Genomic DNA, 26,721 nt, shown 5'->3' with positions numbered 1-26,721 from the left:
GTCTCCTTCATCGTCCCCATTCTAAGGAGATTTTTAGAGACAATAACTCTCGTTACATCTGTCCAAATCTCAGAGTCAGTTTAGCTAATGGCCACTTTTTAAAATACTGTAAAGAATACTGCAGTTCAGGCATGTTTTTCTCTCTTGTACCTCTCAATGCTTGAATGCTCAGCCATCGGTCTACCCGTTACCTGTGTGATTACCAGACAGCAAAAGTGCCTTGGTTCTCTTTGGCATTTTACCTTTTGACTACACTTTCGTATGGTGGAGGTGAGTTCGCTCACAACCATATCTATACACTTCAGTGTGGGCGCCTTCAGCTTTTGGATCTGCTTTTTCACTATGGCCTCAAAGGCCAGGTCAGGGGTGAACAGCCCCGTCCTGTAAGGATATAGGCAGGGAGCACGGGAGAGAGGAGTGAAAATAAAAAGAAGACAAAAGAAGGGTGGAAAGAGAGGAGAAGTAAAAGCACCAAAGGAAGAGTTGTAAGAAGACATAAAGGAACAGGCAGACGGAGAAAAGTGAGGAAGTAAAGGTGTGAGACGATAAACAGATGGTGGGGGGGGGGAAAGGACAATAGACGGACGCTTAAGTATAAATTGGAGATGGAGAGGTATGGAGGTGGGGGGAGTAAACAGCACAGAAGGAAGGAAATGTAAGTGAGACATTTGGTTTCCCCTGAAGGCATTCTACACCAGGACAGCGCTGGAGTCTCTCTCTACCAATAAAGAGCAAACAGAGAGAAAAGACAAGAGAAAGACGAGGAGAAAGAGAGAGCTCCCAGCCTGCACGACTCCGCCAGCCAAAAACTCCAAGCGATGCACCGCGAGACCGCAGCCGTGCACCCCGACGTTCAGCCAGCGGGCTCTGATCCCCCCCTGGTCTCGACCCTTCCTTCACCCATCCCTCCCTTTCCTCTGGCTTCCAGCGGGAACGTAATCGTAACATTTATTGTCCCACGGCAGCTCCGGGTTGTTGCAGTCCAACCGCTGTTGAATTTGTTTGGATCAGTTTGGACAAAGACCACTGCTTTTTTCTTTTCTTTTGGCCGCACTCACAAGCGTCTGTAGCTGAGCGTGCGGCCCCAGAGGCCCGTTGAAGAGCAGTTTAAACACAATGGTCATGGCTCCCGCCTGCTGCAGGTTCACGGCTGCGGCCTCACGCACAAGGAAGTCTGGACGCTGAGGTCATCCAATATCGCTGCCAGGTATTCTAAATGACTGACGAAGGACGATCCACGTGTATACCTTTGTATTTAAGCATAGGTGGAAAGAGTATCTAGAAGTAGAACTGAGACTTGTGACTTGAGGACTACTCGAGTAAATGTATAAATAAATTCCAAAGCCCACCTAAGAGGTGTTTTTTAGCTCGCACAGAGACGGCCTCGAGAGAGTTGTCCCAGTTCCACAATAAATACCAGCTCTCAGTTGTGCACACAACATATATGTGCAAACAAGATAATAGCAACAAGATGAAATCTTGTCCAAACTAAATAATATCTTGTGCACACAAGATAAAAACGTGTGCGCACAAGATGAAGAATATCTTTCAGGGCTTCGGAAACGAGGAAAATAGGAAAAATCTTTTCTTTTTTTTCTTAGTTTAAATAGAAATGGCATTACTATTCAGAAGTACTGTACAAGTTTGATGTATGTCAGCAGACATTTTGCATCGTTTCCTGTTAAAAACAGTAAAGCACACTGACCTTTTGAACAGTATGACAGCTTGTAGTACCGTTAGTACATAGTGTGGAATTGGGACGCAGTGTAAAATAATCTACTCTGTCAAAACATCCTAACTGAGGCAACTCGTAAACTCAAGTTCTGAGCTGAGACTGCTCTGACATTAAATCTTTTATGGGCAACCATATTTTGATGACCGCTCAGCCTCCACACTGGTTTTCTTAAACACAGCTTTCTATCACGGCCAGCCTGTCCAGCCAAACCAGTCCCGAGCGGTACGGTAGGCAGGCGGGCAGGCGGGCAGTCATACCGCAGCCCACCCTGCCACTCCAGGTGTCCCCTCGCTGTCCAAAAAAACAACGAGGGCTGGAGAGAGCCAGGTGGTTACAGTAAAAGGGAGTGAACAGCAGAGGGACTTTGCAGAGGACGGTTGAAAATACAAAAATAAAGTGCTATCCACTGTTTTCTATCATTTTTTTTACCTTCTTGGTACACTGCCTAACCGTATTGACTAGCTCAGAAATGACCATGTCCACACATTTGGTGCAAGGCTCTTTAATCTTCCCAATCTGCCTTTTCACAATGGTCTCAAAGGCCATGTCCGGGGTGAAGAGGCCAGTTCTGCCCGACAGAGAGAGAACCAGCCACAGGGCCAACAAAAGAGGAGGATGGCGGAGAGAAAGACAGAAGGAGGGAGGAGAGTTGGGTAAAGAGAAGAGTGTTAATTGTAAAGAATTACTCTCCGTTTCTGAGCTTTTCCCCAAAAAACAGACACAAAATAGACAGAGAGAAAGAGAATGGAAATACAAATCAACATGTTCGAGGAAATATTTAGTTATTTTAACGAATTTCAAGTCATCTGTAAATTTCTTCAGCAAATGAAGCCATTGTCCCTCAAGAATGTGTTTTCACTGCAGACTAGCCGGTGTGTTAACCATCAAGAGGATGGACGGGATCTCACGAAAGAAAATGCATAAATGCATCCCTGACAACTCACCACAAGGACAGCCTGGACACTTTGGAGGTGGAACTGGACCCAGGTCATTTAAATAACATGGATCAAAAATCCATTTTAGCTAAAGTCTGGCTGTGAATATGGACTTTCACTGATTTCACCGGAAATAATCAACAAACCTCCAAACATCACCATTTATTACTCGTAACATCCTAACAAGTATCTACGCTGATACTGAAATAAGATAAATAAAGTATAAAAACCAGTACTGGCAGAAAACAACTGCCTTGGAAATAAATAAAAACTTTTCTTTGTAAATTTCACACATGCTTGTCACCGAGAAGCACATGACCCCCAATAAATCCCATATCTCCTGCTTCTCACTACATCCTGTCATAATCAGACCAAACACAATTTTAAAAACATTTTGGAGACAAATGTAAATATTTTTTTTTCTGATGTTTTTTTTTTGTCTTATTAGATGATTTAAAAAAAAAATAAAAATACGGCGCAACCTATCTCATCACAAATCTTCTCTAAGTGTACTGACGCCATTCGTATTCAACAGAGGTCTTTGTGATTAGATAAGCAAAGTCAGTTAGACGCAGTCAGGCCAGAGGTGACGGAGATGGAGAGAGAGAGAGAGAGAGAAAGTGAGAGAGAAAAAGAGAGAGAGAAGGAGGTGAAGTAAAGAGGGAGGGAAGTGGGGGTGGAGGGGTGAGTTGAAGGGCGGACGTGCCTGATTCCATGAATGTTCTTGATGGCGTAGCTGATCTCCTTGCGGAGCTCTTTCTCATCAAACTCCATCTGCAAACGAAACAGAGACCACGGGGAGGATTAAGTAGAGTAATATACATTATTTCAACTTAATTCCTCCATTCTTTATTTTCAAACACCATGTCAGCTAATAACAAGTCACAAGGAACTGTTGAGAAACATTGAATTACAACACGTGTCCGTCACTATTTCTTAAACGTCTCCGCTGCTTTTATTTTGCAAACCTTAAACACACTTCCTCCCCAAACAGATTTACATTCTGTCGAATATACTTTATCATGGGAAGTAGGATCTATAAGCTGATCTGCTATATTCCTACATGATCTGTTTTTACTTCATTTTTAAAGTACCTCATTCATTCCCACTTTCCTCAGCAAAGTTTCATATTTCCTTCAAAGCATGTATTCCAAACACATAAAACGTAATGATTTTACGAGTCAAGCTTCTGGTTTGGAAGCAACCTGCTCTGTTCTCCCAGTGGGAAACCGACGGGGGATTTTTCTGAGGCCCTCAGTCACAGGCAGTAAGATTTATAAGATATATAAGAGACGGCTACAGGCCGACTGAGAGAGAACGTGAAAGAGGATCGAACATGTAAAACAGGGGGTTGAGAGAGAGAGAGAGAGAGAGAGAGAGAGAGAGAGAGAGAGAGAGAGAGAGAGAGAGAGAGAGAGGCTGGGGGAGGTGGATGAAGGGAGGACAGGCTCGGGGTAAAGATGATGTGAAAGGTGAACAGAGACGATGTGGGGGAGGGATAAAACGTGGATGAATATGATGACAAAAGGCAGAAGGTGAGGTGGGGCAAGTGAGAGTGAAGGGACGACAACGGGAGAAGTAAACTAAGAGGAAATAAGGAATGTTTGGGTCAGAAAATCCCAAAACCTGAGGGAGGCCTTCTCTCAGTTTTTACTTTTGCTTTACCTCAAATGAATCAGCACACTCACTCAAAAATCTATTTTCTGCGGACTAAACTCGCTATAATATCAAATAAATAGAAAACAAAAAAATGACAATGACAAGTCCCCACAAGTCTGGTAAATGTGTTAAAGGGTTTGTGATCTTCAGAATCTCTTGTGCATAAAGATATACAGCTATATAAGTGACGTGTTTAGGGTTTGGTGGGTGTGCCAAAGTTTCTTTTTTTATTGCTGAAATATTTTTTCTTGACTTCCATTACTTCGTTGGGTTACAATTTGTCCTATATTTTGGGATATCAGGTTGAGGGAGTCGCTGTTTTTCCTTTTTTCTCAGTGTAGCATCTAAAGAAAATATCCATCAAACTTGGAACAGTCTTGCTTTAAGCTTCATCCTCCTTCCTTCCCCCAATCATTGTCATACAGTCTCTCGATACAAGTATCAAACCAAATCACACACAAGTAAACACAACACCTGGCAGACACACACACACACACACACACACGCACCTTGACCAGTTCGAAGGGGAAGCGTTCATGGAAGATGCGATTGATCCTGGCGCCGCCTGACAACTCAGCCGTGTCAATCTGGTCCCCGGAGCCCTCTATACATTTATCAAAGTCCACAGAGAACTGCTGCACCATCCTGCAGGGAGGCAGAGATATCAATGAATCTTTTTGTCTGCTCCTATCTCACGGTCTTCTCCCGTCTCCACTCACTGGAGCAGAGCCTTGGTCTTGCGAGATGGATCGTCGGGTCTGAAGTTCTTGTATTCCTCCACCTCCTTCTCTATGGAGAGAAGCTGACTCTGCAGCTTGGCCCGCAGACTCGGCAGGGTGTCCCGGATGTGGTTGGTCAGTTGCTGTGCAGGTCAAAGGTCAGAGTTAGATCACTGGGAACATGGGGAGTGTCTGAATTAGATTGCTGGAAAATACAGCCCCCATTAACGGACGCACCGCAGTTGCCTGTGACTGACACTCTCACTCTGTCTTGCTCTTTTGCACACCTGATTGAGGGTTTTCTGCAGGTAGGGAGTCCCCATACGTTCGGCCAGGTGTCTATATCCAGGGTGGGAGAGGAAAAACTTCCTCTCAGCAGCCATAGCAGCCTTGATGTCCTTCCTGCCATCTATGTCCTTCTGGCTCCTGTTCACCACACCGATGTAACCTGGACAACACAAGAGTCCCACAAACATTTACAATGCAGCCTGAACGTTGTGAGATTTGCACAGAACTTGATCTCGCTCTTTTTATCACTTTGTGGAATTTTTGAGAGCAGACTGGAACAGATTCAATACTTGTGGCCCGATGGGACATTTGACTGGAAGCCAGTCCTGCATCAGGGCAATCAGGGATTGTGCTGGGCTCTTTTTCATTTCCTACATATGAAGTGTTTCAACAGCCAAACCCAAAATGAGCATCCCCTCAAGGACCAAACCGTTCAAAACTGTGTTTAAAAATGTTTAGCTGAGGAAAACCACATTTCAGGAGTCAAAAAAAAGAATATAGCCGAAGGATGAATAGAGGAGAGAATGGAGGGAAGGGCGATGAATAAATGTCTGAATTTGTGTGTCCAGGTTTTTAGAGAGAATATATTTCAGGTCATGCGGATCCTATTTCACCTCCCGTTAACTTTTCTCATGCTCATCCCTCGGTGAAAGGCTGTTTCATGCTCTATAACTAATGCGACTGTGAGCAAGCAGCCTTGTACATGTGGACAGCCAGATTAGACAGAGAGAGACGAGGAGTAGAAAGAAGGAGGGGGACGTAGAAAACACAAAGGACATGGAAAATATTCAAAAGCGCATGCCTGGGTACGAACCAAGTGCAAATGGAAAAGAAAAGTACCACATCAGCACATTGCAATAAAGGGCAGCCCGCAAGATACGTGCAAGCTCTTTTCCAACACAGTGCTTTTCTCTGTGCCTCCTTCGCTGCTTCTGCTCTTCAACTCTTCCACCTTTCTGTCTGTCTTTTGATTTCAGATCTCAGTACAGTTTTCATCACACACTTCTCCTTCCATCACTCCGTCCTTGTTCTGTGTTGTTGTTTTTTTTCCCAGTGTTTGGTGCGTTGAACATGTTGAGTACGATCCACCTCGCCACCACAAGAGGGAAACAGTGTGTCACTGCGTGGCACCTGAAGTAGAGTGTGTCGGAGTGTGTCGGAGTGTGCGGGCTCACCCCTCCTGAGCGGGAGATGCTTATTCTCCAGGATGTCCTTAGCATCTGTTCCCTCGTCCATCAGGTCCAACTTGGTGATCACACCGATGGTCCTCATACCTACATGCACACACACACACACACACACACACACACACACACACACACACACACACTCCACCATGATAACCAGTCCTGAGAACAGAACTGAAAACTAAACAGATAAATCATTTCTAAAGCTGTAAATATATGCTGTGCAAAATACCCACAAATTCCGATGCTAGTCGTTTTAGCGTTAGCACATTCAGATAATTTAGTTAGGAAGTTACGGAGCAATATCACAACGTAAAAATACTTTAGTACAAGAAAATGTCCTGCACTTCAAATTAAATCTAAGAAGTAGAAGTAAAACTAAAAGTTATTTTAAAAAGTTTACTATTGTTTGGATGCATTGAGCAAGATTTTAATGTAGCTGGTCATTTTATTTACTTTAATACATTAAATAGCATTTATGTGTGTGTGTGTGTGTGTGTGTGTGTGTGTGTGTGTGTGTGTGTGTGTGTGTGTGTGTGTGTGTGTGTGTGTGTGTGTGTGTGTGTGTGTGTGTGTGAGTGTGTGTGTGTGTGTGTGCATATACTCACCCTGAGGGTCGACCTCTTTGGCAATCTTTAAAGCGTCTGAGTTTGCCAGATCAGAGTTGGCCGGGGAGACGGCCAGCATCAGGCAGTTGTCCTTGGTGACAAACTGCATCAGCATTTCTCGAATCTGGGCCTCGATGTCTGCAGGCTGGTCACCCACCGGCACTTTGGTCATCCCCGGCAGGTCCACCAGGGTCAGGTTCAGCACTGAGAGGAGAACCAGGAGCAGGAGAAAGCAGAGCGAACTGAAGAGAGCTTCTTCAGATGCATTCTTGCCAAATAAAAAGCTTGGTGGTTCATGAATGATTGATGTCAGACAAGCAGAACAAGACACCACAAATATCAGAAAAAGATTTTTGTCAGTCTCACCATTAGGGGAGTAGACACGCAGGTTGATGGGCACAGAGGAGATGCCCTTGTTGGCCCCGGTGATGCGGTCAGTCTCTGCCTCGATCTCCTGCCGGACCTCATCAAAATCGACGAACTTTTTGCCCTTACAGTGAAGAAACTCAGCATATTCTGGAAGAGACGGTTAAAAAAAAAGGAAATGTTATGAAAGTGAAATTGTGGAAAAAAAGGAAAGAGATCAATTTTAACCATTTTCACCTGGAATATGGCAGATACTGATGGAATTTTGTAACCATATTATCATACATCTCGATTTAGGGGATAGTCAGCTATACGTTTTGGAACTACTGTTCCCATAATTGTGGGGTTTTCGGGGATTAAAACAGGAAGTATAATGTCATGTATTCAGGCAGCCAGCTGTGGCCCCATTTTATTAGCCTCTAGTTGTGTGGCACCAGAAGTATGGTGAATTAGATTAGAATTAGGTAAGAGGGGCCCCTGTAGCAGCTAAAAGCTGTGTCTTTACTGTTGTCTCTTCTAGGAAGAATTAAAGGAACTTATTTAAAGGGGAAAGGGTTTTGCTGTAGATGTTGAATGTCGTAATCTCCATAGATGTTTACGGGTCAGATGTTTTCACCTGTGGGGCAGTTCATCAGCTGCAAAACCAAAGGACGACGAGTCACAATGCCAGAACCACGGGGAAGGAAATCCCTGCAAGACAACAGACAGTCGGCAAGGAAGATGGTCAGTAAAACTAACAGCAACGTGAATCACCAAATGACAAAAAGACAACAGAACATGAGTCGGTGACAGTGAGTCACGCGGCTTTGAGAAGACTGGAATCAGGTGAAAAGTACAAATAACAAGCGAGTGTTAATATGTGGGTGTTTGTGTGAGCAGTGCAATGCTGCATGGCAACAAATCCTAACACAACAGCTGAGGAAGCACCAGGCTGAATTACCTTTTGATCTGCTGCAGTGCTTTTTAATTGGAGGACATATAGCCTCACGAAATATTTTAAAATAAATGTAAAAAATTTCCTGAAGGTTTTCCTGAACTAACCCTGATTTTCTTTTTTAGAGTTTTATGTCACCATCAAACATTGAAACTGAAAAAAACGTTTGCTCAAAACTGTGACCTAAACCAGAAAAAGCGAATTCAGCAATTAGATGTTCGACACGAGGATCATGTTGGTACTAATGGTCAAATCCAAAATGAATAAAAGACCATTTTATTCAAGCAAACACAACTAATTGATGAAATGTATTGGACTGCAGATAGAGGAGAGATTCATAACCTCGTAAAAAAAACAGCAAGGTTGCTGAGTTCTGCAGATTTCCTAATCCTTTCCCAACCTGCAGTGTGTCACTTATTGGAGACAACATAAAAACAAACAAGCTGTAACTGTGTGATTGTCAGAATAGGCCTGAAGAGACATGGCAGCTAATGTTTACTGACAGCCCACACCCGCTGCAGGCCCGAGCACCAATAGGGAGCTTCACTATTGTTTCAATGTTTGTTGTTCTAATGCAGCCTTTTACAACAGAGGAAACCCTGCTCTCTCGTTCATGTGTGTGTCTACCTGGCTGCCAGTGTAAGTCTCCCTCTCCCACTTGGATGCCTTTTAGAGCAAGGCAAGGCAAGTTTATTTGTATAGCACATTTCAACAACAAGGCAATTCAAAGTGCTTCACATAAAACCATTAAAAGCATCAAAACATAAGGCAAAGGAAAAGGAGATTTAAAAACAATTAAAGAAACAGTGTAAGAAATAAAATTCAGTTGTAAAATGCAGAAATGCAGGAAATTGATTAATATATGAATTGAATGTGGTTCAATTAAAGGCAGCAGCAAACAGAAAGGTCTTCAATCTTGATTTAAATGAGCTGAGGGTCTCAGCAGACCTGCAGCTTTCTGGGACTTTGTTCCAGATATGTGGGGCAGAAAAACTGAACGCTGCTTCTCCAGTAGTAGACAGATGGCGTTGACGGCAGGTGTTCCTCTCACTTCACTCCTCCTCATCCTCCCCTAAAACTGCTACAACAAGGATCCCCGAATGAGAGGAGAAGCCATGTTTTCATTCCCCCCCCACAGTGAGGTGAGGAATAACCAGAGGAGAGAGCCAACCGGTCAGACCTGGGCCCCGTGCCACGTAAGTGGTTCAGCAAAGTCGATCAAATGTCCTATTAGCCAGCCTACATTAACGAGATGATTGATGTAAGGCTATCTCGGTTCCTGCCAGGCTGATCCTCTCAAACGGTCTCGTTAATTCGAACCAGGCGATCGGGATCAGGATGATTGCCTGCTGGCAGTAGACTTCATGATGCATCATCCAATGAGATCTATAGCGACAATAATGATCTCAAGTCTTTCAGAATAAGTAGATAAAAACAAGCCCAAAGAGGATCTAACTGATACAAATTAATATGAGGATATATGTACTGTATGCCCTTATGTATCATGTAGCCGACTATATATGTGTATATACATGTATGTGTAGATTACCATATAGAACTAGTTTGAATCTGTGTGTGTGAGAATCTGTTTATGGGCGGATCAGTGTGTGTATTAGTCATAATCAGACATTCAATCAATTGAAGCAGTGAAAAGAAATAATGTGTGATTATCTCTATTCTTATCATGAGTCCACCTTCATCATTTTCTACAATAATGATGTGCTGGTGTACTAATAACACTGTCATATCATTATGAGTGCTTTATGCATTATTTCGGCATCGCCGACACTGTACAACAGCGCAGCACTCGCACAACAGCGCAAGGCTGCATCCAGTCTGTGGGACAGTCAGTGCGCGGCTGCGGCGTGTGGTGTTCAATGTGTGGCTCGAGAAGGTCTTATAAATACATGATTTCTGCTGGAGCAGGTTCAAGCTTTTGGATGTGTTGCCATGGTGATTTTGCCGAGCTTGCTTCGTGGAACCGAAAAGCCTGATCTACGTCATCTTATCCTGAAAAGTATCCGGCTAACTCAGTTGGACACGTACGTGGAACGGGGCCCAGGAGGGATGCAGATATTTAATGAAACAGAAGGATTAATGATAAACAGCGACGGAAACTCAAAGAGAGATTTTAAGGTTACATGCAGATAACTTCAACAAGCACTTACATACAGTATAAGTGCACTCAGTAGTGCGCGTCTGTCTAAAAGCACTTCACTTCGAACAGAAACAACTTTTACCCACTTCCGGTAAGATCTTCAGTTTGACGGATCTATACTCGGCTCTGTCTATCTGGGTCTGTCAGGGTTGGTTGATATGATAATAAATACAATGTTACCACGGTGTTAATATTGTCTCAACTATCCTTTAAAATCTCTGGCACCATTTCTGGTTATTTTGCAAATCAATAAGCAGGAAAACTTCACAGCAATTTTGTTTTTTTATATGATTTTTGCATCAATGTGGAACATTGATCTGTCATTCAGTAAATTAACCAAAAATGGTCACTCCTGCCTGGTTATTTTTTACCCTTCAACAGTTTCTTAATTGATTATCAATGATCAATAATTCTGGATCGTGGGAGGTCACGATCCAGAATTTTTGGATTTTGGTTTTGTTGGAACTTATGTTAAAGAAATGTCAACAATTCATTGCAGTATTTCTATTTTAACGTTTCAAATGAATCTGTTAAATCGCGCACATTCTTGGAAAACTATTTTTTGAAACTGTTTAGCTTTGCCTCATTCCCTTCATAAAAATGTCATTCTTTAAAGCTAGTTTTCATGTAATAAGTGTAACAACTGAAGCTCAACACGCTGCTGGTCTCGTCATGTGTGTCACATCACTTCTGACAGTCAGACATTCAGCCTCATCTAATCCTGCTCTGATGCACACAGCAACACCAGCGCTGACTTTAGTGAACTAGCACAACCAAGCAATTTCCCTTCCCAGCGGTGTTTGGCTCGCAGATAAATTAGATGAATGTTGTGACCACATATTGCTGTCAGCTACAGTGGTATATCCAATGAAACGGCTTGTTGCTGGATGGTGGACATCCAGATTAGACCAGAGCCAAAGGGAGGACGTGTTGCGGGTAAACTGCGGCCCAAACAGAGATTAGTGATAATCCTCTGTAGCAGTATCAGCACAAATGGTCTCCTCTCGTCTTCTGTCTGTCACTGACACTCTTAGTGCGTCCATACACTTTTCTTTGTTTACCTCAGTCTCCAATTGATTTTATTAAAAAACTAACTTTTAACTAACTTTTTAACTCCAAAAGGTTTCCTGCAAAGTATTTTTTTTTTTAATAGTTGCAATGTTCAGAGACTGTTTAAAGTATCCAGTTCACAACATTCATTTGTTTACTGACAGATTTTTTAAATTCGTTTTTACAGAACCAGGAAATGATGTATTAGTTAAATAGTTGTTCATTTCCAGAGTATTTCATTGAAAGAGCTTCTAAAAGAACCTAGATGAAGATAAATCCATCCATCCATTGTTGGAACCTCTTAACCTTTAAAGTTTACAGGGTTGGTTGAGTGCTGCAGCCAGTCAGGTCACAGAGCCAACGATGAATGACTTTGATCATTAAAAAAGTTGTAAATAAATAATTGGAGATGCACTGTCTCTCTTTGTCCCTATTATTACGACTAAATTACTGCTTAGAATTAACAGTTAAATATGAGTTTCTTTCAAGAAAGCTATGGAATATATTTGAACAGTTGCATTAAAAGAAAAAACCTCAGATGAATCCACAGAAATGATCCTGTCCATCCTATCCACTTTCATGACACAACCTTTAAACTACAGGTTCCTGCAGGGTTTATTGCATCATTTCAGTTGCATGCTGGGTAGTTTATCTTATCGCAGCATCGTCCTCTATAAGTCATTACAGGACTCTTCTCTGTGTTTCTATTCCACTCTATCCTGCTTTCAATTGACAAGAATAAAGGTTTTAATGGTGCACTGTAGTGCACTTGGCTTGTCCTTCACATGAGTGAAGCTGCTGCTGCTGCTCATCGTAATGCCTCCGGCCTTCTCTGTGTTATGTAATACATTGAACCAGATATATCATTTACTTAATCTCTGCGCAGGGGTTGGAATAGTGATGGCAGCAGGGAGTTGGAATCGTCTGTGTTGTGGTTTTATGTTGTGCTCGTGCCAGCAGCCTCCACTGATGATAAAAGTGCTTCAGTCGGCTAAGATGCACACCAGCAGCAGCAGCAGCATCCTGGGCTGGAGTACCAGGAGAACATCATACAGTTTGTGACCTTTTTACTAATTTCTCCTTTTACATGCCACTATCAGCTATTGAACCTACACAAAAAAAGTGCTCCTCCACAGCCGTTTATTAAGGGACTTGAACAACCATGAATTGATTTGTGCTAAAAACAAGACAAACCTCGGCTCAGAGGTGCATCAACAAAAAGCTGCATGATTGTTTCTATAATCCACCATGGTGACAGTAAACTGGGGTACCCTTGAATCTATCCATGATGTGGATATCATACAAGGGGAACAACAGGAAGGTGATCCTCTATGTATGTTCAGTATTTGTTGTATTTTAGGGGAAGCAGCTGGTTTAGTATCAGCTGTTTTTGAGAGAGCTGTCCGTGGTGCTGAAAGAGGGTTGAAAAAACATGCTGTTGAGAACATACACTGTAATCATCCATGCTAAATGTGCTGCATGTTGTAGAAATAGAAACTGTGTTTTCTGTGACGCTCTTTGTTTTGTCTCTGTCTATTGTTTCTCTACTCATTCTCATCAATAAAATACAACATTTTCAGTATAAATATGTAAAAAAATAAATGCTTCTGACCAATTTTCAGAATTATGATATTGGTAAATATAGCTTGATACAAAAATATAGTATAAATAAAACATATTGTGCAAAAGCTACTCCAAAGATATTTCCCCTAGAACTGCAATTTGTCTTTTAAGATTAAATGGCACACTATTATAATTATTATATTGCTGAATTTAGTCAAATGTCAAGATGTGGCCAAACATCTCCACCTCCACCTGCACTGACAGGTTTCACCCAGCTGGCACCGCCTGTGTTGGGCACTGGAGACCAGTAAAGCTTTGCTTGTGCTAATTAGACTCATGGGAGGCTAAAAAAAACCAGACTGGTGACAGACGCAGGATTGGAATCTGGGGTTGTGCACAGTTTCAGATTAGAGAAATGTCTTCTTCACTTCACTTGGGACATGTGAAAATACGCTAGTTGTAGCCCTAAAAAAGATAACCTACCACTCCGAAAACAAATGAACACATATCGTACTTTATTCAAAGACATGAAATAATAAAAAGGTGCTGTTCATTCAAGAGGAAATGAAATAAGAGCATTCCCCAAAGGCAGCTAAGTACATCTCAACTTGTCATTGTCGAAGACAAGAAAGCGCACGAATGAAAACAATGAATGAAGACAAATAGTCTTTACTTTGTTGAGCACTTTGATATTTGAAAACAACAAAGCGCCTTTGAGGTGAATTTAAACTGACAGAGACAGAAAATTCTGAGAAAGGGGAGGTTGGGCCGAGGTGATAAACGGAGAACTGAGCAATGACAACAACGGAGACTTCAGACAGTAGACTGTCTGTGAGGACAACCCATGAACGCAGGATCCAAAACCTCTGAAGGACAGACAACAAAGGGGAATAGATCAATACGTGTCCTCAGATGTACTCTTATACTACAAAGCATATCACAACAGCTCGCCTACTAAGAGGTTGGCTGTCCTTGTCCCTGAGTCACACATGCCAGGCATGCATGAAAATAGAATCCAGCAGAGAGGAAAGGTGTCATAGTCCACCAGAAGTTACAGTAAACTCCTTTCAACAATGTTCATATCAATCCTGAAGTTGCTCATTTTTGCCTAAATTCCACATCAGCGTATATGCATTGTGAAATAATTGACGGAAATGTCTCTTTGCCATTTATAGGTCTCAATACAGCGTGTTAAGTGTGTGTGTGTGTGTGTGTGTAAGTTAACGCTGTAGGAGCAGGAGGATGGGAGGACCTGGTTGACGTCACTGCAGCTGGACCAGGGAAGCACATACATCAACACACACACACACGCACACACACACACACACACGCTGCATGACAGGATGCAGACTGCAGCTTTCACTCACACGGACAAACAAATCAGTTGACGTCTTTATTACCGTTAAATGTCCTTGTGGTAATATTTCAGTTTTTCCTTCTCTACCTCCTGTAACGATGTAAACCGCTGGTCCCTCGCGGCGTAATTAGGCACAAGCTGTTTCCATGACTACAGCTGGGCGAGAGCAGCAAAACGTGGCCCTCCTACAGACATTGCTTCAGCAGTGTTTACTCAAAATGTTTGTTTTAATTCACTGACATTTTTTAAAAAGGCCTCGTAAAAAATGGCTGTAAAACAGGTGACACTTAAGTTGACTTTATGTTAGAAGTTTCAGTGTGTATTTAAGCTTGTTCAGCTTTTGATTAAAGGGGAACTCCGCCAATTTGACACATCTAAGTGTGCTGCAGGTTTTAGGGGGTAGGCTAAAGTATTGTATAAAGCCTATTGCTCGAGAGGGAGCTGTCTAATATCTGATGAATTGCCTTAAGGGATGTCACTTGAGGCATCGCTGGGAGCTGAAGAGTGTTTGAAGATGAAAACATCTAAAAGGTGCAGAGTGAGAAAGAAGTGAAATTTCCAGACCTCTGTAGCCCTGACAGAACTGTCAACGGTGTACATTGCATTGTGGGTAATGTAGGCGCCAGGTTGTCCAACCATATTATAGGAGGGCAATGCTGTATCGGTGGAGTATTCTTTGAAATCCCATGAATGGAACTTTATAAGCAAAACTGATATGCCTTCCACAGGCAGCATCATGTAAACAGTGGGCATGCCTCACCTGCTACCTGCTAACATGTGGATTATCACTGTGGCCATGAGGTGAACTATTTGACCATACTGTCAAATAAATGTAAGAAAATAGATTGAAGGGGAAAAATCAGTCTCTGTCCAGTGGGGTATGTTACATGTTGTCGTGTAATAGCAGGCCTTGTTAAGTGGTGTTGAGCTGGCTTGGAGCCACAGGATACAACCTGACCTTGCTTATTGAGGAAATACTGCTGAATCACACACTCAGTGCATCCAAGGTATTAAAAGTCTATGAAACCACAAAAATCTTCAGATCAAGTGAAACACAAGCAACCGGGCTGACAAAACAGTTAGCCAGTGACACCCATGTTGTCGCCTGCATTCAAGTAAGCTTCACTTACAGCATAAGCACTGGCAGACAGATGGATGAGCTGAGCTGGAAGGGCTCAAAGCTCAGGTGGACTCTCCCACTATCTCTCTCTTTCTCTGCAAGGTCATACTGCAGCAAAACACTTCACATTTGTTCGCTTTGTTTGCATCATCATCAGCAGCAGCAGCAGCTGAAAACTGTGCATGTTTGCAAGACTGAAAACTCTCTCCATACACACACACACACACATACACACACACAGCAACAATCATTTTGCACCCTTGCCTGGTCAGGATTTAACAGCTTGAGGGCTACAAAACTGCTACAGAAACACATCCAGAGCTGCCTGTAACTGTATCTGCTGTACAGGAAGTCAGCATATAAACTAACCCTGCCTCTGACGTCACTGATTTATAATGATAAACATTTGCAATTTAGTGTAATTTTCTACAAAATTATGAAGTTTAAAAGCTGACTATCCAGAGGTGGTTCATCATATTAAGTAATTTAACATAAAGTTGTGGTTCCCTGAATGCATCAGTATACAGATGTACTTCAGTGGGGATTTATGTAGGCCAAAGTAATCTCCTCGCCTCGGTGTTGTGGCAGAAGACTGTGATAACACGATAAGACTGCCGTAAAGGTGCCACGATTTGGAGCGTGTCAACGATGCGTGTGAGGCGGATTCAAACCTGCCTGAGAGAAAGGGGGGGATGGGGATCGGGATGTGCGTGAGGTGTACAAATGAAAGCGACTGCAAATCGCTTGTGTGATGCACCGACGTGCATGCATTGCAGCCTGGGAAAAAAAGCCACTTACTTCCCGACGAAGTTCTCCAGCACCGAGCTCTTCCCCGCACTCTGGCCGCCCACCACGGCGATCTGGGGCAGGTCCAGGTTCGCGTTCTGCCCGATGGCGGAGAAGGCATCCTGCATGCGGTTCACCAGAGGAATCAAATCCTCCATCCCCCGGTTCCCCATCTTTCCGATGCAATGGGTAGTGTATCTCCCTTGTCGGAGCAGGGAAGGATTCTTATGTTTCCCTCCTCGCCAATCTCGCGTTTAGAGGGCGGTTGTTTTTTTTGGACTGCGCTCACTTTTCTGTTTGCCCCCTCATTGACTGCGCCTCCTCGGTGTGTCAGATAACCTCAGCTATGGGACTCTCTCTCTCTCCACCGCCGAACATGTATAGCCTGCACTCCTCTCCACCGAGTGCAGCAGGGGAGGGGAGGATGAGGATGATCTCTTGTATTTTCCCAGGAGAGATCTCTGCAGTTCTCCACGCACGCCGCTCGGTGGTGTAGGTGTACGTTCACTGTATAGTTGCCCGTCAAATTGTTCTGTTTACAGTCAGCCACACTTCAGTGTCTTATTTCGCTGAGACTCTTTAACACCTTTGTTTTAATTGGAAAGGTGCACGGAGATGGGACATTTGGCATCCCGTTTTTAAATGTTGTGTACAGATCTGTCCATGGTGCTGAATCTGTTAGCACCGTGAACAGAGGCCAGGGGGCACTCTACAGCATTGGGTGTGTTTGTTTTTATAATTCAGTATAGCCTGTGCTTTGATGTATCAATATATCTATCTATCTATCTATCTATCTATCTATCTATCTATCTATCTATCTATCTATCTATCTATCTATCTATCTATCTATCTATCTATCTATCTATCTATCTATCTATCTATCTATCTATCTATCTATCTATCTATCTATCTATCTATCTATCTATCTATCTATCTATCTTCAGTATTTGCGAAAACAAACACGCCAACAACATGTATTAGATAATGTAATGTAAAATGTAGAACCTTAAAAATACTAACTTTTATAAAATTCCCAAGGCCAGTGGGGTTTGACAATGAAACACTGACCGTGTTAAATATACATTTAACATTAAAATATACATTTATTAGACAGACGTCAAGCCGTTTCAGTTCCCCAGACCACCACCAGGGGGCGACAGTGTGCACAAACGTCACTACACTAAGGACGCTGGTTGGGGGTTTCTGCTTTATGCGAGTTGCACCCGGGACCGAGAACACGTATTTAACCTTGTGCTTTGCTTTTGGTTGGATAATCATCAAGAATCGCCACTTTACTCTTTGAGAAGTACGTCGTAACAACCGTGGCTAAAGGTAAATGTAGAAAGTACCCGAGGAAGCGCAGATGGTTTATCTGCGACTTAGCTAGCTAGTTCGGTGCTATGCTAAGCTAAATTGTTGGGTGCAGGTACTGTGGCTAATGTAGCTTCTTTCATGTCACAGCAGGTGTTGGCGTGTTCATTTACTGTCACTAGATTACAACTAGAATAGCATGCCGGTCTCTCCGTGAAGTTGGCTAACGGAGTGAAGCGATTTAAATAAGATAAGCAAACAAAGAAAGTAAATTGTTGTTAGCGCACTTGCTAGCATTAGCTAACGTTAGTTGACATAACGAATATGTGAGATAAGACCTGTTGTCTCGGGACGTGCGCACTGTTATTGAGTGTATCTTTACAATAAAGACAACGGGGCACATAATCATACACCTTTTTGTTCCCTTCCATCCAGGTATATTTTATTCTAAGGAGCGTCACACACAGCTGCTGGTCCGTCTCCTCGCGGAGGAAATTTAAAGCCCGTAATGTTCAATCCACACATCCATCAGCAGCAGCAGCAGCAACAACAACAACAGCAGCAACAGTTCCACCAGCACCTGCGGCAGCTACAACAACTTTTCCAGCAGCAGCCTCCGCCTCCACCACCTCAGCCGCCTCCCGGGCATCATGTCGGCCACCATCACCACCAGGCACAGCGGTAAGCGTGTTAACTCGAGACCGGGGATCAGACAGGGCCCTCCGGGTGAGACGTGTGAGTGGCTGTGCGGTAGCTGAGCTTCAAAGCCTGGCCACAACAACACATGACAGGACAGCACGATGACTGAACATGCTTAGGTGTGCAGTATGTTCATTCAACTTGGATATTTGTACAGCTTGCCTATAAATTAGTCCATTGGATTAGGGGCGGTCAGTCTAGGCTGTGATTTGTTATTGTTTTATCTGTGAGGTAAACAAAGGAGCAAGAAGCTGTACAACACTGGCATACCTTTTATAGAAATGTTTGTTATTGTCAAACAGTGTTATGTGTGTCCTTTTATACAAAACATTGGGCTATTGCCATGCTCTGTTATCTGGCCTGCCCAAAGGTAGTGTTGATAAAGTGCAGATCATATAAAACACTTCATTCCCAGATTACTGGAAGGAAAGTGACTTCTGATGAAGGCTAATCCACATCAAAGCCGTTACAGTTACACTTAATCATCATAATCAAGAAAACAGCTTGTGTTTAAGAGAACATGTGTGTCAAGTCATTTGGCTTTTCACTTGGTATTGTTCTACATTAGGATTTCAGCTCATCTCAAAATGGTACAGATGTGTAAAGTAAAAGTCCCGGTTCGTAAGAAGGATAATTTGGCTGAAAGCGTGTGTGTGTGTGTCTTTAGCTGTTTTGTGTGAGGTTATTTCTTGAGAAATGATGCTATATTTTTAATTTACTCTCGTTTATTTGTTGTGCAGATCTATTCCTTCCCAGGCACCTCCTCCCCCCAGGATGGTCAACCTGTGCCAGGCAACCCAGACCACCATCATGGCCCCCAATCCCATGCTGCAGGGGGCCCTACTGATGCAACAGATGCAGGGTGTGGTTTGGATTGTAGTGAAAAGCAGTAGAATTTTCATTTGTCATTTTCATAGTGAACGTCTATCTTTCAAGGGGATATAATGGTTTGTTTGCTTATTTTTTTGTCCTCACTTGCGTGTCTGTTCCATGCTTTGCTGTCATGTAGGTAACATGCGGGGCTTCAGGATGGGGGGACAGCAGTTCCGTCAATTCTTCACTCCTGGGTCCAGGTCGTCTCTGCTCGGGCCAGTTCCCATGGGGATGGCCATCAAGTCCCCCATGATGGGATACCCGGGTGGTCGACAGTATCACCAGCATGCCCGCTACTACAATAACAATAACAACACAAGCACCACCACCGCAGCCTCCTCCTCCTCCTCTTCCATCACCGCCGCAGTAATTACATCAGCACCATTATATTGATTATAATCACTGTGTCGATGTTTTAACGTAGCCCACTCAAAGAAAATCAGGGTTTACGACTGTGTTTGATATGAAAGCATCAAATCATTGGTCAAGTATAAAACTTCAGAAAATGCTTTCATTGTAATATGACCCAAATACAAGAATATATCGCTACAAATTAAATACCTGGGTTTTGGGCGGTTGATTGGACATGAAAATTAATCAAAATATGTCTAGAGTTTACAATTTCTGAGCTAATTGATAGGAGCATACATTCATTCTTTCATAGTAAAATGGGTCAGAACTGATATTTGTAACCCTGTTGTCCGTCTCCTTGTGTAGGACACTGCAGCTCGCCAGCCAGACAGGAAGAGAGACAGCGAGCAGATGGCAGCAGGGAGCACAGACGAGCAACCAGCAGCCAGCAGCACCAATGAAGCCGCCGACAAGACTGAAACGGGTAGCGCTGCGTTCCAACCAGCACCGAAACATGCTTATAGGTTACGGTGTTGAATGTCACATGTGACTCTTGGGATTTCTTGGAGACGATCGGTGGTTGACATTTGTTTGTGGATAATGCTTTTTCCTTCCTTGTTTGTTTCCATCTCTCTCTACCCACAGACAGTGCTGTAGGAGGAGTGGATGAACCCACACAGCCCTCCGAGGAGCAACTTGAAGAACCTGTAGTCAAGAAGCAGAGGACAGATGGGTAGAGAAAACGTTTCTATAGCCGTGAATGTAGTTCTGCTAGAAAATCTTGACATCCAGTGTTGACCGTCTCAAACCTCAAATTATTCTGCTATTTTTCTCTCAGGTCAGAGGAACCCGAAGAACAATGTGGTGTTGAGACCATCACCATTGCAGATACAGAAGTGGAAGTTCCGTCTTTTGAGTGTAACAGCGACGGTGAGGACAGCCAGCCTGAAGGTAAAACCCCACAGCAACCTAGAGTAGATGGTTTGAAATACTTTCATTCATCATTTCATCTAAATGTAGAGTAGTTTACGTCAGTTGAGATGAGAACTCGCTGTAATACGCGTTTTCTTCTGTTCCCAGACTGCATCCTTCTGGAAGAAGGATGCTCCACGGGGGGATCAGATGTTGTTGAGGCGCTGGAGGAGAGCGGCGCTGCTGAGGTGAGAGGAGCCTTTATTTAGGATGGTCAGGTCACGGACAAAATACTGTCAACACTAAACGATAGATTTAGAAGTAACCAAATCACAATGGTGGGTCAATGCCGGTTGCCAGTATTTGTCAACCTCTCTGTAAAGTATATCTCCGTCATATCTCGGTTAAATGAATGTATGACACTGGATTAACTTCTGGTTTGGGACCTCTCTGTAGGCGGACAGCTGCTTGTTGGCCCCGTCCCCGTCTGGCAAGCTGAGTGAAGATGACTTGCTGTCAGAGGAGATGCCACACGGCAAAGACGCCCCTCTGGCTTCACTCGAGAACCAGGAGGAAGAAGAAGAAGAGGAGGGTGTAGCGGAGGGCAACAACAAGTTCTACTGCTATCTCTGCAGCATTACCTGCTACAACCAGCCAGTAGGTTGCACACACATCAAGATACATAGGACATGGTGGAGTTAGCTCTTTGTTTTTGGGGCGGGGGGTGTAAATAGTTGCTGGTGTTTGTTGAGAATGTGGCAAATTGATTTAACTCTGCCATCTTGTTTTTTCAGAACTTCAGGAGTCACATGAACAGTGTTTCCCACCAGCAGAGGATGATGGAGATCCAACACATGAGCAATGCTTGTCTGGTCACCCTGCTGCCCCGAGTGCAGGAGACTCTACAGGAAGCAAACAAAGACGGGTACGTTCGACACTCACAAACATGCATCTGATTTCTGTTTTTTTTTTTTTATTCTCCCATAATAGTAATAATTATAACTAATGTTCGTCTGTGTTTTCTGCAGAGAAAAGAGGGCGGACTCGAAGCACTGGTGTGCCACCTGTCACACCCACTTCTCCAGTAGCATCACGGACCACCGACGCACCGAGGAGCACAAAGTAAAGCCGCTCACTGACATGGTTTTAAATGTGGAGTCCAGAAAAGCTTTAAAACGCGAAAAATCCGCAATGATCTCTTCATCTCTCCTCAGCTGGCCAGCAGATCAGCCATCTCCTCCTGCACCGTCTGCAAGAAACACTTCAGGACCTCCCAGATTTTTGTGGAGCACTTGCAGTCCCAGGAGCACAGGCAGAAAGTGGAGAAGGTATCTTGTGTTCATAGTGATTTTAAAACCACGACACAACAAGCTAATTAAGATGAAATCAAATATTCATGCTGAACTGGCTGCTGTTCACTAGCTCCAGGAACAGGAGGGCTGTGAGGCTTTAGGCAAGCTGGACACAGACGGCTTCTCATTGGAAGAGTTGGAGTGCAGCGAGATGGAGGAGGAAAGACTGAACGAACAGGTGATTTGCATGTAATGTGTTCTTTGTAATTCCCAACTGACAGTATATGCATTTAAAGGCCAGTGAATAACACTTAGTACTCATAGTTGGTGCATGTGTTATCGTACAGTTGTTTACTGTGTCTCTGGTGACCTGCTACAGGAGGACTGGTCCTGCCTTAAAGAAGTGACTTTAAAGGACATGGCCAGCGATGAGCAGTACGACGCTAACGCAGTCTACGGTGAGTGACGACCAACTCCAGATTGCTGAACATTTCATTTCGTTGTCTCCCTGCATGTCATCGTTGTTTGGATTTAGCGTTAACATCGGAGTGACGTTTCTTCTTGAATTCCTTTTTTCACTGCAGGGTCCAGTTTTTTTGTTCCAGTTGCAGGTTTCATCTGCAGACTCTGCAACAAGTTTTATCACTTTGACTCTTCTGCCCTGCACGCCCACTGCAAAACAATCAAGCACTTTGAGAACCTCAAGGTTGGTGTTTGATGAATGTTTGAATGTGACGTTACGGTGCATCAATGTGCGTTATCCTTGAGGAATTTCACATTATATTATATTAAATGTGCAGTATTTTCGTATGCTTTCTTCTCAGAAGTACAGAGAGTTGCTGACTCAAAAGAGTGAAGCTGTTGAGTCTTCCAGAGAGTCTCTCCTCGCTGCAGACAGCCTCAGGCCTGTAACGGGAACCAGCACAGACTGTCCGGTGGAAAATTCCCACTCTGATGACGCCGGTTTAGTGACGAACCTGAACTCCGTGCAGACGGAAAACCAGCAACGGGAGGAACAAGCGGAACCTGACCAAAACTCCCAGGACTTCATTGGCACCTCAGCGACCAGCACAGGCAACACGGACCAAGAGATCGGCCTCCACTGCAAGGAGGAAGAGAGCACATCCCAGGTCTCTGTGGGTCTGGAGAGTCCGGCTGAGCTGCCCGATGGTGGCAGAGAGGAGCCAGAACCAGAGCCAGCAGCTGTTGTTGAGGATGCTCATGTAGAGGAGGTGGTGAAGGAGAAGGAGGAGGAGGAGGAGGAGGTGGTAGTGAAGGAGAATGTGGAAGAGGAGGAGGAGGTGGTGAAGGAGAAGGAGGAGGTGGTGAAGGAGAATGTGGAAGAGGAGGAGGAGGAGGAGGTAATGGAGGAGGAAGTGAAGGAAGCTCCTGCTGTCCCAGGAAAAAAGAAGGCAAAAACCACAACCAAACGCAGGTCAGGGAGGGCCACAAACAGACGCTGAGTCAGAGATGAGATGTGGAAAGAGTGGGAACCCTTAGGACAGGATGTGTCGATATTCGAAGAGGTGCTTTCATGAAACCAAGAAGTGAACAGCCCTGCCTCTCTCCATGTTGGAAAGTCTGAACTAGGCACACACACACACACACACACACCAACAAATAGGAAGAATGATGGTACATCACGGTGTAACAGGACATGTTATTTGATGCTCTCCCAGGGTGGGAAATTTAACACCAGCCGGCTATCGCGTACATGTTTAATCAGTGATGGGGGGGGGGGGGGGGTTAAGTATCTTAATATTGGCTCCCAGTGAGAGAATTGTTGCTCTTGAGTCGTATAATCTCCAGCCTCACCTTTAGAATGACATCATTATAACATAAGTACATGTAGCTCACAACAAACCATGTCCTTCCAGTTTTTACTAATTTGTAAAAACTGCATTAATGTTGCCTAAAATAACTTTTTTTTTTTAAAGCAGTACACCACCACAATAATACTTTCTCAAGTAGAATGGGATTGGGACACACTGACGTAAAATGATAGAAGCTAAATTCAGATTTAATTCATACAGTATTTAAGGTGTAGTTTGACATGTTTGTAAACGTGCAAGAAAAAGGGAAATATGAGAAATCCATATTTTTTTAGGTTACCCCCATCTGCAATTGAAAATCTGGTAATTACTTTCCATGATACTAATTAACTATTAAATAGGAATTTGCTGGTCTGTGAAACTGGCTCTCCCACCCTGGTGTCCTCAAGGATCAGAATGCTGATTGTCAGATTTGCTAATTCTCTAGCTAGCTAGATGAACGATCATCAACATAATGTAACCTACAAGTGGAGACGTTTTCAACATTGCTTACATTGGCACATGCTTTTAGCGAGCTGAGATGTAGAATGTGACTGATGGGAGTATTAGAGCGGGTGGTTTGAAGAGAGTGTGAGGAGGGGACTTTGGCTCGAGTGTTCAGAAATGCTGATCTCAGCTCTGTTCAAAGGCATCTCATTATCCGTTTCATTTTTTGACATTTTTGGGTTCCAGTTGATGTCGTGTTTGGCGCACAATAGTTGTGGCCTTCTCGCTGAAAGGGTGCCAGCAATTGGACATTTTCTTTGTGTAATTAAATGTGTTTTGGATTCAACACGATCTGTAAGACCTGAATATAGTGTAAAAATGCAGCAAAATGTCTAAACTCTGCGCACAATGGAAAAGAAACCCTTGTAGTCATTCTAATGTTAAACTAAAATAATATTCAGTGCAAAAAGCTGCATCATGTGCATTTTGAAATTTGAAAGCTTGTCAATCAAGGCAGGTATTTATTTTTTTTTAAAGTTGCTTTCATTGACTGACGATGCTCTTACTGGTAGTTGCTTGTTTCTTCCAATTGACCATTGTTTTTTCTTTCTTGATGTTTAGTTTGCTATATACACTGGATAGCTGGAATCCCAGCTGACTCAGCAGTCTCACACACAGTTGATTATCTCAGTCACAGATTCTACAAACACAGATCTATAGTTCCAACATTTCAGCAGCCACAAGGCCTCAAAGACCGGTGTGTGCTGTTCCGGACGCATTTCATTCCTCCATACTAGAGAAGGATATTTTAAACCACACAAGTGGTTGGCTAATGCATGTGGAAACTCAAGAGTGGTGACGGTCTCATGATTAGTACCGCATCACCTTCTGTCTGAAGGGAACGAGGACGTGAAGCTACTTTGAGAACAGAGGAGAGCAAAGAGGACACGTAAACAAAGCTGTATGTTTCTTATTGTAGTTTTATTCAGCTACTGACTACATTGAGATGAACAAACAGGTGTTGTTTTCTAACTGCTGGAAGTTGTATGTATTTTGGGATTTTTGTTTTGTTTTTTTGGGGGGGGGGGGGGGTCATTTTAATTTATATTAAAATGTCTGACAATTCCCACACTTGATTGACTTCGTTTTGACATTGTGGCTATTATTTAACTTACACAAACACGTATCAGCTCACTTATCCTTAACAGGTTAATAAACAACAGTGCAGCAGATTTAAAGTCATGCTCCAGATCAAACCTAATACACTGGTAGACATCTGTAGTATTGCATATTTACTTTTTGGGATGAATCAAACAGGAACAGAGACCAACTGAGACTAGCGCTATTACAAAGCTGAAACCAAATGGATCAGCACACTACAAAGAAGGTCGACTATTTAGCCATGAAGACAGATTCTTAAGATCATGGTCGACTCTCGAGGAATGTTATACAGTTTACTGTCACTGTTTTTAAATGTCTCATTTCACCCTGGCTTTAGAATTTGTTCCCATGATGTCACAGCTTAACAATCAACACATGCAACTTAGATTTCACTGTAATGGTCCCAGGTAGTGTGCATCTTGTATAAGAAGCTGAGACTTCAATCTGCTTAAGGAACCAAACATCAGCACATCACAGTTCAATAAAGGAGAAAAACATGATGAGGTGATGGCGGAGAAGCAAAATGTCACATCTGCCGATAAAGAAGAATCGGATAGGCATTAACGATGCAGATCAAGTTGAGTCACTAAATATTTCCATCCCTGTATTTTGATTAACTCAGCCCCCCTCATCACTCATTTGCAGTCCCCATCTCCTTTATTCAGGTCTTCCTTGCTGGTTGCGGAGGAATCCCCGTCTGCAGGACATGGCTGCTCCTGAGTCTGGGAGCCGAGCAGTTGGGCCCTGAACTCCAGCCTGGCTTCCCGGTTTGACTCCATTAGTTCGTGCAGTTTGCCGTTAAGCGAATCATTCCGATCCTCCAGATCATCCAGATAGGAGTTAATCTCATCGAGCGTGGAGTTGATGGCTTCGTACTCTGTGGATGTGCAGCAGAGAGATAAGTCATTTCTGTCAGATAGAGTAAAAAGCTTTTCTTGCAGAGCGTTTCTAGTCTTCAGTGCCGATTGTAAAAAAAGAAATGTTATTCTCATGTGTCTCATCATGACATGTCAGCATTAGAGTTGATATAACCCGTGTTAAGATATTACTGCATATGTGTATTTAAAGATAACACAACTGGACTAATACTGCTTTTTAAGGCCGTTAAAATTATACAGAAGCTTGCTGATATATCAGCATTTCGAAAAAGAATCTCACTGTAATAACGTTACTATTATAACGTACGTTACTACAAAGAATTAGCGCATTACCTTCGTCCTCGAACTCATCTTCGTCGTTGATACCATCGTCCATTGAGATGTCTGGATCTCCATTTGGTCCAGACATTATGCTCAACAAACTCAATATTAAATATCTACTTAAAGGTTATTTTTCAGACAGTTTGGATAAATCTACAGATTCAAAGAGGAAGTCTCCGACGGTGCTAGCTTGACTTGTT

General features: G+C 43.3%; 3 protein-coding genes across 4 annotated transcripts in view; 1 reads left to right on the top strand and 2 right to left on the bottom strand.

Moving 5' to 3' along the window:
• Positions 1 to 16,748, bottom strand: part of dnm1a (dynamin 1a) — a 43,524-nt gene extending 26,776 nt beyond the window's left edge. The window contains exons 1-10 of the mRNA XM_079289722.1: positions 16,478 to 16,748; positions 8,114 to 8,187; positions 7,498 to 7,647; positions 7,132 to 7,335; positions 6,512 to 6,610; positions 5,336 to 5,496; positions 5,049 to 5,191; positions 4,839 to 4,974; positions 3,377 to 3,444; positions 2,165 to 2,303 (exon numbers count right to left, since the gene is read on the bottom strand). Of these exons, the coding sequence (XP_079145848.1) occupies positions 2,165 to 2,303; positions 3,377 to 3,444; positions 4,839 to 4,974; positions 5,049 to 5,191; positions 5,336 to 5,496; positions 6,512 to 6,610; positions 7,132 to 7,335; positions 7,498 to 7,647; positions 8,114 to 8,187; positions 16,478 to 16,638 (1,335 nt within the window). The 5' untranslated portion in view covers positions 16,639 to 16,748. The remainder of the gene's footprint in view (positions 1 to 2,164; positions 2,304 to 3,376; positions 3,445 to 4,838; positions 4,975 to 5,048; positions 5,192 to 5,335; positions 5,497 to 6,511; positions 6,611 to 7,131; positions 7,336 to 7,497; positions 7,648 to 8,113; positions 8,188 to 16,477) is intronic.
• Positions 1,268 to 26,721, bottom strand: bbln (bublin coiled coil protein). 2 transcript variants are annotated; one of them, XR_013772821.1, is made up of 3 exons: positions 26,534 to 26,721; positions 23,398 to 26,199; positions 1,268 to 1,278 (listed from the first exon to the last, which is right to left on the bottom strand). XR_013772821.1 is itself a non-coding variant. In XM_079289723.1 (2 exons), the coding sequence occupies exons 1-2, from the start codon at positions 26,607 to 26,609 to the stop codon at positions 25,958 to 25,960; spliced, it is 318 nt and encodes a 105-aa protein (XP_079145849.1). In that variant the 5' UTR covers positions 26,610 to 26,721; the 3' UTR covers positions 23,362 to 25,957. The 2 variants fall into 2 exon arrangements, 1 of the variants encoding a protein (XP_079145849.1); XM_079289723.1 differs by lacking the exon at positions 1,268 to 1,278 and having other exon boundaries at positions 23,362 to 26,199.
• ciz1a (cdkn1a interacting zinc finger protein 1a) lies at positions 17,660 to 25,074 on the top strand (the record flags this gene model as incomplete). The annotated part of the gene is made up of 17 exons (XM_079289369.1): positions 17,660 to 17,797; positions 18,212 to 18,457; positions 19,216 to 19,337; positions 19,485 to 19,714; positions 20,066 to 20,183; positions 20,345 to 20,432; positions 20,538 to 20,650; positions 20,780 to 20,859; positions 21,068 to 21,268; positions 21,406 to 21,536; positions 21,640 to 21,733; positions 21,826 to 21,939; positions 22,034 to 22,141; positions 22,283 to 22,361; positions 22,488 to 22,609; positions 22,728 to 23,207; positions 25,036 to 25,074. The coding sequence occupies exons 2-17, from the start codon at positions 18,285 to 18,287 to the stop codon at positions 25,072 to 25,074; spliced, it is 2,292 nt and encodes a 763-aa protein (XP_079145495.1). The 5' UTR covers positions 17,660 to 17,797; positions 18,212 to 18,284.

This window comes from Melanostigma gelatinosum, assembly GCF_949748355.1.
Source record: "Melanostigma gelatinosum genome assembly, chromosome: 18".
NCBI lineage: Eukaryota > Metazoa > Chordata > Actinopteri > Perciformes > Zoarcidae > Melanostigma > Melanostigma gelatinosum.
Note: the sequence above shows the minus strand (reverse complement) of the source record. Positions and strands in the feature narration are given on the sequence as shown.